General features: G+C 45.6%; 1 protein-coding gene across 1 annotated transcript in view; it reads right to left on the reverse strand.

Annotated features, from left to right (window-relative positions):
* Aco1 (aconitase 1) overlaps positions 1-13675 on the reverse strand; it is a 47452-nt gene that overhangs the window by 15080 nt on the left and 18697 nt on the right. Inside the window, exons 2-11 of the mRNA XM_075967519.1 lie at positions 12665-12780; positions 11760-11928; positions 8694-8831; positions 7810-7879; positions 7510-7693; positions 6613-6752; positions 4622-4793; positions 3472-3572; positions 2301-2417; positions 1265-1424 (exon numbers count right to left, since the gene is read on the reverse strand). Of these exons, the coding sequence (XP_075823634.1) occupies positions 1265-1424; positions 2301-2417; positions 3472-3572; positions 4622-4793; positions 6613-6752; positions 7510-7693; positions 7810-7879; positions 8694-8831; positions 11760-11928; positions 12665-12761 (1348 nt within the window). The 5' untranslated portion in view covers positions 12762-12780. The remainder of the gene's footprint in view (positions 1-1264; positions 1425-2300; positions 2418-3471; positions 3573-4621; positions 4794-6612; positions 6753-7509; positions 7694-7809; positions 7880-8693; positions 8832-11759; positions 11929-12664; positions 12781-13675) is intronic.

Below are 13675 nucleotides of genomic sequence, written 5' to 3' on the forward strand. Positions count from 1 at the left end.
CAGTACATCTGGACCACAGGCAGCTACAGTACATCTGGACCACAGGCAGCTACAGCACATCTGGAGCACAGGCAGCTACAGTACATCTGGACCACAGCCAGCTACAGCACATCTGGAGCACAGGCAGCTACAGTACATCTGGACCACAGGCAGCTACAGTACATCTGGACCACAGGCAGCTACAGCACATCTGGACCACAGGCAGCTACAGCACATCTGGACCACAGCCAGCTACAGCACATCTGGAGCACAGACAGCTACAGCACATCTGGACCACAGGCAGCTACAGCACATCTGGAGCACAGACAGCTACAGCACATCTGGACCACAGCCAGCTACAGCACATCTGGAGCACAGACAGCTACAGCACATCTGGACCACAGGCAGCTACAGCACATCTGGACCACAGCCAGCTACAGCACATCTGGAGCACAGACAGCTACAGCACATCTGGACCACAGGCAGCTACAGCACATCTGGAGCACAGGCAGCTACAGCACATCTGGACCACAGGCAGCTACAGCACATCTGCAGAAGATCAGTGGCCCTGGGCACTGGTTAGGACCATAGTGGATTCGCTCATGCCCTGAGTCAGGAAGCATGACAACTGAGGGGGAGATATGAGGCAAGGAGGGGAGGGAACAAGGATACAAAGGCCACGGGCAGGTGGTGGCGCTCCCTGAAGAAAGGTTTGTTCCAGATAAGTAGGGAAAGTTCAGATGGCAAAGATGAACTCTAAAAAGGTTTCCTTATAGGCCCACGAGGAAAGAACTACTGACCCTGGTCACTGGACCCAAGGGAAGTTCTCGACAGTGATGAAACATTGGAATTAAGAATCCTACAACATTGAACTTCCCATGTAACTATTAACCACCTCACGGCATTGCACAACAGCTACCACGCCGAGCTTCATCAGCCAGGGAATCTGGGCCCTGGTCCAGCAGCAACTGCCTATGCACCAAGACAGTGGCTTACAGGGGCAAAGTCTGTGTGGGGACAAGAGGTTCTCTTTCTGTTCTTTTTCAGGTGGGACCGGATTCCAGGTGCTGGCAGAAATCAGCTTCCTCTACTCTCCTCTACGTATTTTCTGTGTTAATTACCGAAGGACAGGCTGTCATACGCTATGAATATTACTTAAATACTTTGCTTTGGATGCTTTTGGCTGTGTAGAAACGTTCTGGGTCAATCTCTCCGTACATCTGTAAAATGAAAATTCTTCTTCCCCCATCCAGGAGACCAGGTGGATGGAAGCAGATACACTCACCTGCTCCTAACATCACGGATGGATTGCTGGTGTTTGTGCAGCTAGTGATGGCAGCAATGACCACAGAGCCATGAGTAAGAGTGAATTCACTGTTATTGTAGATGAATGTCTTCTGGTCATTGTGACGGTCTGGAGCAACCTGAAAACCTTTAAATCCTTGCTGTGGGAAGAGAAGGTTGAAAATATTATATGCAAGAAGAAAGAAAACAGGACACACACAAAGAAGAAAAAATATGTGTGATCAAAATTCCTCACTTTGGAAGAAGTGTGATAGTAATTTTAAGTGCCAATTATTAACGGAACAAATGCTTTTATGAGTAAATGTTGAAATAAAACAGAAAATGTAAACATTTATTTCTTTCGATTAACAGTTCAAAGTTAGCCTGCAAAGTATATACTATAGTGGTTGTGGCCTGACTGAGTCTGTGGATTCTGATCTCATAGAGATTTGGAGAAAGGTAACTTGTCTTAATATCACTTTCAACTAATCTGATCAGTCATGTAAGATACAGCTACACATCTGGTATAGCCGAGGCCTCATGGATAAACTCCATGTCAGCCTCTCATTCGGGAGGCAGTCTGTGAAAATCTGAGCATCAGCCTTGGCACATACCCAAAGAGTGCCGTGGAGTTGAAGTGCGAGGAAGAGGACTTCCTGCTAGGAGATGCTGGGGGCCATGTTACAGAGCACAGTATCTGATAGAACTTAAAGGATCGGGCAGAAGAGGATGGCAGGGAGGAAGCAGAGACATGCACACGCGGAGAGGCATGCATAAAAGTCCGGGGACTTAGAGAGCCTGTGCAATCAGGGCGACCAACACTGCAGGAGGTTCAGGAAAAGGATATATGCACGAACAGGGGTTGCATTTATAGACAGGCACGTGCTGCAGGGAAGTTGCTGGGCCCATAGTTCATGGGGGCCTCATGAAGGGGTTTAGGAAGGAGAAGAAATGTCCTTGACACCAGGGTCCAGGAAGCATTATAACAGGGGGTGGAAGCCTGGGCACAAAGGTGCAGGGTAGAGATCAGGCCCTACCTTGGCTCCGAGGCAGCTTTCAAAGTCCTTTTTCATGTCAGACACAGCAACTTTGTCCTGGGGTCTTTTCGGTCCACTGCAGCAAGGCACAACTGTTTTCAAATCTAACTCCACAACCTGTTTACCCAAACCAAAAGCAATAACAGCATCCATAAAGAAACAGCACAACCACACCAGAGACCTTAGAACATCCCAAAATAAACAGTTGAACAGGTTGCCACGTTCTAAACCAGGGAAGTCAGTGATCCTTTCATCACGTTAAAAATTAACTCAGGGGGCTGGAGAGATGGCTCAGTGGTTAAGAGCATCGCCTGCTCTTCCAAAGGTCCTGAGTTCAATTCCCAGCAACCACATGGTGGCTCACAACCATCTGTAATGAGGTCTGGTGCCCTCTTCTGGCCTGTAGACATACACACAGATAGAATATTGTATACATAATAAATAAATAAATAAACAAATATTTTAAAAAAAATTAACTCAATATTAAGATGGGCACGGGAGTAGCATCGTACTGGCAGGACTCTTTGCTGCTTTAGAGGGACGGGGTAGACACCGGCTGTCTGCTGTCTTCTACTTGCTGCTCTGTAGAGTAGCTAACACATGGCTTTTAGGCTGAGATTGGCTTTCTACTGAGGGATGAAGCCACAAGCCATGACTGCGGAAGATACGCTGTCAACTCAATGAGTACTTCCACTTTGATGGTGCCTGAAAACAGGGACCCCAAGACTGGTTTACTCTCTAAAGCCTGGCTGCTTATGAAAACACTGATTCAGTTTGTACCCCTAGAAAATAAAGCAAACCACGGGGTAAACAGACGGCTACTGTCTACTACTGACGGCTCATGTCTTCACGTCTTTCCAGGACTGTAACAATGACACAGGCTTGGATTTTGAATAGCTGCAGCCACCTCATAAAGTCTACCACGCGTAAGTGTCAACCAGTAGTAGTAGGGGCAGGGAACACTCAACTCACAAAGTTTAGGTCAGTAGTCACATTTAGAATTATTTTGATACGTTATGTCCTTAACTTTTTCATTTCACCACTACCTACCACCTGTTCCTTTACAATGGCAACCCAGGGACTAATTTCCCACAATTGTACCACCCATGAAGAAACACAGACAACCACAACTGCAGCCTCAGAAAGAAGAGTTTGGAAGGTGCTCTCGTACCTGAGTGAAGTCTGGGTCTTGGGAGGGGTCACTGAAATCTCGAAACATGCCTACAGCCTGCAGATACTTTTTAATGTGCTTTACTCTGTCCTCCTCGCGACCTAAAGGGCACCAGAAACAGAGGACACGTTACGGTTTCCGGGTTAAAGACTACAAAGCGAGAGTCCACCTGCGGTTCTGTAGGCCATGCCGTCACCAACGCCCCTGCCCCTTCAGCTTCTGGGCTGCTATCTATCGGGCGCCATCTGCTATTCCCACCCAAGTGATGTATACAGAACAGATTCCGGCTCTCCTTACGGATGTGCTTCACCTTTTTGGTGACAGCCCTTATTCAACAGCATCCTCAGCCTGAGCCCCCTGCTCAAGGGCACCCATGCATCTGTCCTCAATTTGCCACACTCACTCTTGCCATTACTTTGCTAAAATAATTACCAATCGCCTCTAACTTCTGGCCCATATGCACTTTGGTGAGCCTGGCACTGTGCAATGCTTCAAATGAATTACATCACCCCCTGGTCTTTAATGAACCCACGGGACAAGTACTATTATTATTCTCATTTACTGATGAGGAAATGCTAGTGCAGGAAAATTAGTAGGTAACTCTCTAAGGAATACAGCTAGGACACGGCAGAACAAAGAACCCAAAATTGCACCCAAAGTCTAAAGTCTTAATCCTCAGCACCCTATCGCCAGAAATACAGCCCTGAACCCACTGCTGTTCTGGATATAACGGCCACAGGCTTTGGTTCCGACTCTGCTACTTACTAATTACACTGCTCTGTTTCTAGACTTTTCTCTCCCATTATTTAAACAAGGAACCCATCAATTTACCCAATCAACATCTGAAAGGGGACACAGTAGGTGGATACCAGTGCCTGCTATCGACAGGCCCTCCAGTTACCACCACCAAGGCCTCTTGTGTCAATATACAACAATCAGCGTTTGAAGAGCAGTATGTACATCTGGGTTCCGGGGTACCAGGGAGAGTTGTTTTTCTTGGCTATCAAGGTCCACTCCACACCTCCTTAAAGCCATCAACATACTTTGTCTCCACAGAGAGGAAAATACATCTAACACAAGAGCATGGGGCGGGCAAAGGTGGAAGGCAGGGTTGGCTGCTCAGGGGCTCTGCTTTCAGCCCTTCACGTACCTGTCTGCAGCAGGTACGCAATGCTGACTTCATCCACCGGGAAGAAGGCCGCGGTCGCACCGTACTCTGGGCACATGTTGGCAATTGTAGCCCGGTCAGCGATGGACAGTTGGGCCACTCCTGGCCCGAAAAACTCCACAAATTTGCCCACAACCCCAACTTGCCGGAGGTGCTATACAGCAGAAACAATATGAAAGTCTGAGGGTTGAAAGTTCACATCTATAACACAAAGCTATCTCTTGGCAATGTCTCTAAGGGACTGGATTCCGGGATGGCAAAGGGACGCCCCAGGGATGGGGGATGCTGTAGCAGCACTAAGAAGGCCGGTGTGACATGGACATGGGGGATTGGGAAGAAGGGGAGGGACTCTATTAGCTCTCCACAACCCTCCTGTGAATCCGAGAGTGTACCAAAACTAAAGAAAGGAAAAGAATGCCAAAATTACACCAAGATGCGTTATTCTAAATGACAAACCGTCAGACTGAAACACTGAAGGCATTAAAAGATTACATTCTTTCATCCTAGATAAGTTTAGTGCTTATATAATCACAGTATTTACATAAAGGATTTCTTTCTAAAGACACAGTGAACACCTAGTTCTCACTACTACCAATGCCACAGACTACGCATCTCCTGTCTCCCCATTATGCTTTAGCTAGGCCTGAGGCTCCAGGACCGGTCAGTTAACTTGACAAAGAAGCCAGCTCCTCAGACAGCTAAGGGCACAGGGAGCCCTTCAGCTACCTGCATTCTACCACACTTTTGGGGTGAGCGCTGTTAGTATAATTTTGAAAACTACTGTGATAATCTGTGGTATTCAATAAATCCAATTCTAAATTCCATAAAGATTGAATCAAAGATAACCTTTTGGCTTTTTCAGCATGGGGTCTATACAAAGGGCCTCTACATTATATAACCCAGGGAAAAATTATTTGGAATAAAGACCATGAAACTACCCCCCCTGCCCCGGACAGGGTTTCTTGGTATAGTCCTGGCTGTCCTTGAGCTTGCTCTGTAGACCAGGCTGGTCTTGAACTCAGAGATCTGCCTGCCTCTGCCTCCCAAGTCCTGGGATTCAATGTGTGGGCCACCACAGTCCAGGAGAAAGTACTTTTCCTAAAGCAAGTGAATCACGCACATACACACACCTAGGATACTTTCAAGAGTTTATGAGAAAGCCCTAATAATAACTTCTAAGTTGTAGTTACATCTATCGCAATAAATGAACTTTTAATAAGAGAAGAAAGTATAAAATCGGAAAGTGGAAGGATAGAACCAACTCCCAAAGGTTCTCCTTGGTCTGCCACACATGCCATGCCTCACACACACAGAGATAAAAATGGAATAAAACTCAAGAGAAAAAGATCCAAGTGGAAAAACTAGCAAAAGTATAAAATATGTGTGGGAATAATTTTCAACCTCAAGAGAACGATTACTTCTGGGAGGGATAGGATCTTCTGAACCATACATAAATGCTAATTATAGACATGCACAAATTATAAATATATTCTAATTCATAAAAACAGCCTCAGAAACAAATCTGACAGGACATTATTATCTCTTTAAATTTCGGTGACCAGGAGCCAGGCAAGAAGCAGAGGCAGGTGGATCTCTGTGAGTTTGAGGAGAGCCTGGTCTATATAGTAAGTTCTAGGCCAGTCAGAGCTACATAGAGAGACCCTGTCTTGGGGCAAAAAGGAAAAAAGAAAAATTTGGTGACAGGAATATGACCATGATCTTAATTTCTGAGTACTTTATGTCACAATTTAAAAATTAAGGAGAAGAATGAAGATAGCCATCTAAACTTAACCAGAAGAACTCTTTTTAATCTTATTTTATTTTTATAAGCTATTTATCAACATATTACATCCTAGCCTCTCTAGAGCACACTGACTCCATTAAGTTTATTCCGTTTGTCATTGGCTTTCCAGGAGGCCGTGTGTGTTTGTGTGTGGATCATATATTACGCATATACATACACATATCCTTACCTTGGTAATGGTGAGCACGATGTCCGTGGACGTTACCAGAGGGTGGGGCTTTCCCATCAGCCTGTAGCCAATCACCTGGGGAAGCACCATGCTGATGGGCTGACCCAGCATGACAGCTTCTGCTTCGATGCCACCTACACCTGCAGTGAACGGCACAGCAGAGCAATGCTTCATAGCCCTCACCTCAGCCACAGACGGCTTATCTGGCACAGAGCAGTATTTCCCTCTATAGACTGTGCCCTCCCCAGTACCTGGACCAAAATCTCTTCAGTGCCACCCTCAATAGAGAGTAGGTTTAGGAGGCTCCATTGTTAATGAACACCTAGCTGATTTTCACTTATGCAAATGTCCTTGAACTTAAGTCAGTTTAGTTTTCCAAACAGAAAGGGTCTTGTTTTCTAGGCACTGAAAAACACAGCAGCAAACAAAGGCACCCACCATCCTCTGTGACCATGCAGACACGTGTGGTGAACCCCCCACTCTGTGACCATGCAGACACGTGTGCTGAACCCCCCTACTCTGCAACCATGCAGACACGTGTGCTGAACCCCCCTACTCTGCAACCATGCAGACACGTGCAGTGAAGCCCTCGTCTGCGACCATGCAGACACGTGTGGTGAACCCCCCACTCTGTGACCATGCAGACACGTGTGCTGAACCCCCCTACTCTGCAACCATGCAGACACGTGCAGTGAAGCCCTCGTCTGCGACCATGCAGACACGTGTGGTGAACCCCCCACTCTGTGACCATGCAGACACGTGTGCTGAACCCCCCTACTCTGCAACCATGCAGACACGTGCGGTGAAGCCCTCCTCTGCGACCATGCAGACATGTGCGGTGAATGTGGTAATTGCTCCCAAAGAACATCCATGACAACAACATGAGAGGAGACTCACCCCAGCCAAGGACTCCTAGACCGTCAATCATGGTAGTGTGTGAATCTGTGCCCACGAGGCTGTCTGGGTAATAACATCCATCCTGATCAAACACTACTCTTGCCAGATACTCCAAATTCACCTGGTGAATGATTCCTGAGCCAGGAGGAATAATCCGCATATTGCAAAAGGCCTGGGAACCCCACTATGATTGAACATCAAAAAGAATACAGGGAGGACAGTTTTACTTGGTCATCTGCACACCTCATTAAGCCCCACAACATGGAAAACCAAATGGTGTAACCGAACTCTGGCCCATACCTTTAAGAATTCAAACCGTTCTCTATTTCTTTCAAATTCCAGGTCTTGATTCTTCTGTAAACTGTCTGTCCTGTCAGAGAGAGAAACTAAATGTATAAGTTGCGAGGCTTCCCATATTACCCATCCAATCTGTTGGTGATGAATCAAGCCAACAGCAATGACATCTGCAAGCTTGCAGGCTGGTCTACACCTCGCTGTTACAGCTCGATTTACCCCAGACAGAAGAGATGGAGGGCAAAACTAGTGTAGGCATTATGCTCAGGTCAGGGAGCCAGGCCCAGGAAGCTGGGTATAGGGAGCAGGGCCCAGGGAGCCAGACTCAGAATGGTTACTTGTGATTTAAAAAAAAAAAAAGAGGACTAACGGTGCAGTGGATTAAAAACACCTCAACTCCTCTAAAGCCAGACAAGCACTTGCGCTGACAAACTCACGGTGCACATGCGTGTCCTGAATCATTCTTCTGGAGTTGAGCTACTAGATGCAGACCACGCATTCAAAGCAAACAGACAAGCAATGATAGGGTTTACACAATCCATTTCTCCCAATATCGTTGGAAAAACCTTTTTGGCAACACTTTTATAGATATTCTTATATATGTATGCATATTAAAAATTATTTTACATTCACTTATTAGTCTGTATGTAGGTAAGTGTGGGCACGTGTGTGCCATGGGACTCGTGTATGTCAGGGGCTCAGTGTGGGAGTTGGTTCTCTCCTTCAATGATGTAGATTCCAAGGATGGAACTCCGGTCCTCAGGCTTGGCAGCAAATACCCTGACCTGCTGAGCTATCATCGGCCCAACACATACACAGAGTTTTATAAAGTGTATTCCGAGATTTTGCACGAGGAAGACAACCGCGGAAACTCTCCCAGCCTTCCTCACCTTCTGTTGAAATCCACCTGGATGGAGTGATCAATCACAAGGTCAGCGGGACAGACAGGGTTTATCTTCTCTGGATTTCCCCCCAGCTTCTTCACAGCATCACGCATTGCTGCAAAGTCAACCACAGCTGGCACACCCCTAAGGGAAGACAGACGCAAGCAGGAACAGCCGTAAGTGTGCGACTGGATCTGGCAGGTTTTGCCAATGCTAATACTGACAAGCGACCATCTCATCAGAGGTGCCAGCGATGGGTGACTTAGGAAAATATAAGTTTCTCAGCATATACCTTGGAGCATAAATCACACAGGAGGTAAGTGGTATGACTGAGTAGAACTTCACCGGTAAATGAACTTGACACAAGAAACCATGGGGAAGCCGATGTTTATACCCTGGAACCTTGACTGCTTCCAAGATCACCCCTACAACTTTGGACCAAACTTGAAGGAGCAGATATACCTTGGAATAAGACTGATCAAAGAAGTAAAAGTCTTTATAATGAAAACATCAAAACACCAAAGAAAGAACCTGAAGACACTAGGAGATGGATTAGAAGAATCAGTGTTCTAAAAGTGGCTACATTACCAAATCATCTACATGTTCAATGCAATCCTCATCAAAATTCCAATGCTATTCTTCACAGAAACAGAAAAATATGTGAAAATCCACTGTTGCACAAAAGACCCCAGGCTGCCAAAGCAACCCCCAGTGTCTTAGCTTCTCTTCTCATCGCTGTGGTAAGTTACTGACAAATGCCATTTACTAGGGGAGAAAGAGCTTACTGTAACCCATGGTCCTCGGTGCAGTCAAAGCAGGAGCTTGGAGCAGCAAAGGACACTCGCTGGCTGGCGCTCAGCTTTCACACAGCTGTCCACTCACACAGTCTGGGATGCCTTGCCAAGGGAATGGTCCTACCCACAGTGAGGACATGTCTTCCCTGTCATCATCAAAATGAATAAGACGATCCACCACAGACATTCTCAGAGCCCCTCCTCCCAGGGGATTCTGGGTTCTGTCGAGCTGACAACAGCAACCACCACACTGAGCAAAGAATGAATTCTGGAGCTTTCATCATCCTGGATCTCAAGTCATGCTGCAGGGCGACGGTGACAGCCCTGCCCTCCAAACAGACAAGTACCTCAATAAAACACAATGGGGACCCAGATATAAATTCACAAAGTGCTGCCCCCTGGTTTTTGGGAAAATGCCATTTTACACTGGAGAAAAGATAAACAATGCTGGGGAAACTGGCTGTCTACAGGAAAAAGAAACCAGGTCCTGACATCTCACTGTGCACAAACACCAACTCCAGATGGTAGACCTGGAACTCTGAAGTTGTTAGAAGAAAAGTGAAGGAACCACTTTAAGATTTAAATGTGGGAAGACATTTCCCAGTAGGATTCCAGTCTACCCAGGAAGGAAATAAGGCCAACCGTTGACAAGTGAGACCTCCTTAACCAAAAAGGCCTCTGCATGCTAAAGAACATAGTTTATTAGGTAAAGAGGCAGCTCACACAGCAGGAGAAAAATCTTTGCTAGTGATACAGCGGACAAAGAACTAACATCTAGAAAGTACAAATGCCTCAAAAACTAAACCATCAAACAACCCAATCAATAAACAGAATAATAAAACAAAGAGTTCTTAAAAGATGAAATACAAAGGGCCAAAAAAACACATAAAAATGTGTAATTCCTCATGAGTGCCAAAGAAAAGCAAATCAAAATTACACTGGGATTCCATTTCACTCCAGTCAGAAAAGAAGTCGTGAAGAAAAATATTAGCATATATTGAGGACATGGACGAAAGGGACACAGCAGGTGGGAATGTAAATTGTCCATCCACTGTCATAGTCAGCAGAGGGATTTCTTTAAAAACTCCTTAGTTTTTAAATGTCCCATATGCCATGTCCCAGCCATACCCTCCTGGTAACTGATTATCCAAAGGCTTCAAGCCAACACATGACAGAGACACTGCACTCCAGTGTCCACTGCGGCCCTGTAGCAGCTGGGTTACGCCCACAGCTGGGTGTCTAAGAAAGAGCAGTGGATAAGAACAGCACCACACCACACACAGTAGGACCGTTTAGCCCGAAAGAACAAGAGGAAATCGTGTGCAGGAAAATGAATGTGACTGGGAATAATCTATGGCGTGAACTATGCCCGTCAGAAAGACAAATACATGCCCTCTCTCATTGGTGGTCCCTAAATGTTCTGGAGATATAAAGTTGTCTACGTGCATATCACATGAGAATAAATGGACGGCTGTTTAGGAGAGCAGAGGGGACTAGAGGATGGGGAGGGATGAGAAAAGGAGCAGAGGGAGGTTGGGGACAACATGCTCAGTGGACATTACCTACTACCTGAAAATTCCCTTATGTAACAATGTACCATCTACAAGGATTACACACGATTTTAAAAAAAGTAGTAGTTAGAATTCAGAAGAATGGGCTTCCAATCAGATTTATAATAACTGAATCAGTTCTTCTATTATCTTTAAAATAAAAAGTCTGGGAGCTAGAGAGATGGCTCAGCAGTTAAGAGCACTGTTCTTCCGGAATTCAATTCCCAGCACCCATATGGCAGCTCATACCTGTGTGTAACTCCAGGTCCAGGGCTTCTAACACTCACACACAGACATACATGCAGGCTAAACACCGATGATCGTAAAATGTGTGTGTGTGTGTGTGTGTGTGTGTGTGTGTATAAAATCTATTGATTTTCTTCTACACAGAGAAACTGGATCTACCAAGGGAATGGGAGAACATCATTGCAAAATGGGATGATTACGTCTGAGCAACTGTGCCATAACTGGTGGCATGAATTCCAGAAGTGGTAGACTGCGAGCTGAGGGTGACAAGCCAGGCCTCATGAAGCGGCTTTTCTCTCCTCACAGACAGCACAGCTGTCTCCTGTACAGAACCCGCCACAAAGCCCTCCTGCATGCTGCCTTCTACCCACCGCGGGGTACTCAGGCCTCAGGCCCGGGTAGCCCTCTCAAGGCGAGGGGGAGGAGTGCTGGAGATACAGCAATCTACTCCTGTGGGGGTGGGAGAGGGAGTGACGGCTCACGTGAAGTCCTGCAGGATGACGCGGGCGGGTTTAAAGGGCACTTCTATGTTCTTATGCTGCATGACATTCCAGTTCAGAATGTTTTCAATGTCGTTCTTCTTCACCAGAAACTCATCACAGTTCCGAATGGCGGCCTCCAGGAGAACTCTGATGGAAAACGGCAGGCGCCCTGGGAGTAAAGGCAGAAAATGTTAAAAACAAACCGGACACCTCTTGTGCAGCTTCCTTTAAAGCCAATCTGTACATACACGTGACACAAGACATCGGATTCTTCTTCCAATAGGGAAAGAGGGTACAGTGATTGACAGTTTAAAACGCACATATGGTGAAAACCATGTACGGGGGTGGATTTCAGATACACTGGGAAATTAAAAATACTCAAAGACTAGATTATAAAATTATTTTATTTATTGATGTTAAATGGTTGCTCATTTTGAATTCAGTAACAGAAAAAAGTTCCCTTTAAGTCACCGCAGTTCACCATCTGTCTGGACTCTCAGTTCATGGTATGTCTCAAGCGATATGATTTTTTATAGATAGAATAATATTTCTTAAGACTAATTCCCAAGAAACGAGAAAATGACCCATTTATAATTAAACATCATAAACACAATGTAGCATGGGCACTGAATATAACCAATAATTTATTTTAAAAAATCTATTTTACTTACAAAATAAAAATTCTAGCTTGAAATATATGAAAATTACTACTATGAACTAGAAAAGCTAGGAAGATGCTTATTTGGAAAAGTGTGTGTGTGCTTGTGTGTTTCACCTACATTCACCCATTGTCTTCTAGGATCTCTTCCAGCCGCCCTCCCCCAGGGAAATTAGCTTCATATCAACTATGCAAACATGAAATCAGCTGCCACCAGAGCAAGTCCATCACAGAGCGATGCACCCACCATATCGTGAGTCTTCCAATTTCTTCAAATTGAAGAATCTCTTTCCTGGTTGTGCAGGGTCCAAGGGTTCAGCAAGGTGTGCAAATGGGTTCTTCATGATTGATGGTCACACGTCCCTGAAAAACAAAATAATTGGGAGGGGTTAAGGGAAGGGTGAATTTGATCAAAACATTTTGTTCGTGTATGCAATTCTCATGATTTAGTAAAAAAAAAATAAATTTTAAAATAAAAGATAACTTAATTTTTATTTGGGAGCTGAACCCCTTGTAGAAATTATGGTAATTTTACATAAATAAGTCAATTATTAACTTTTCAAAATAGAAGGTGGGATGGGACTTAAATCAACACAGGACTGAGTCTCAACAAAATGTGTTTCTGGTGACGCTACCACGTCTGAAAGCTAGTATTGCTTCTCAGAACAGCACACAGCCCAGTACCTTCTGTCTCACTGCAACAGTCTCCTTCCAACATTCTTCCACAAACCTTATGTAGGAAAAGGGGGGGGAGATGCATATCACAGCGAGTCTTGGCTGTATGAACAGACCTTGAAGCTGGACTCATCTTTCAGTAGTGGCCAGAAGGCCACACAGGTGAGTGGATGCATTTGTATCAATCTTGGGATCCTTCCACCTCTGCCCTGTACAGCCACTACAACTGGCGGGACCATATCAAGCTTCAACTGAGGAAGTAGGCACCAGAGAGCCAGTTTTCCGAAAGTGCTCTACATGTTTCTATTTTTAAAATCTCTGCATCAGTTTTAATAATCTTGAATACCACGTCTGGAGGTCTTCCTGCTTTGTCTTGGCATCCGATGGCAAACGGTGTGCCGACACAGGTGAACCCTCTCTTGCGCTCCCTTGTTTTCTCTGGGGCTTCAGATCGGGCACCAACCGCCAACACATGTTTGCGGGACCAGCCACCCCAGCTCAGGATGACATTCCTGGTCCATCATACGGACAAACGGTGCTTCCATTTAACAGGACTGAGAGCAAAGCGCACTGAGGGGGGTTT

This window comes from Microtus pennsylvanicus, chromosome 3 (assembly GCF_037038515.1).
Source record: "Microtus pennsylvanicus isolate mMicPen1 chromosome 3, mMicPen1.hap1, whole genome shotgun sequence".
NCBI classification, from domain to species: domain Eukaryota; kingdom Metazoa; phylum Chordata; class Mammalia; order Rodentia; family Cricetidae; genus Microtus; species Microtus pennsylvanicus.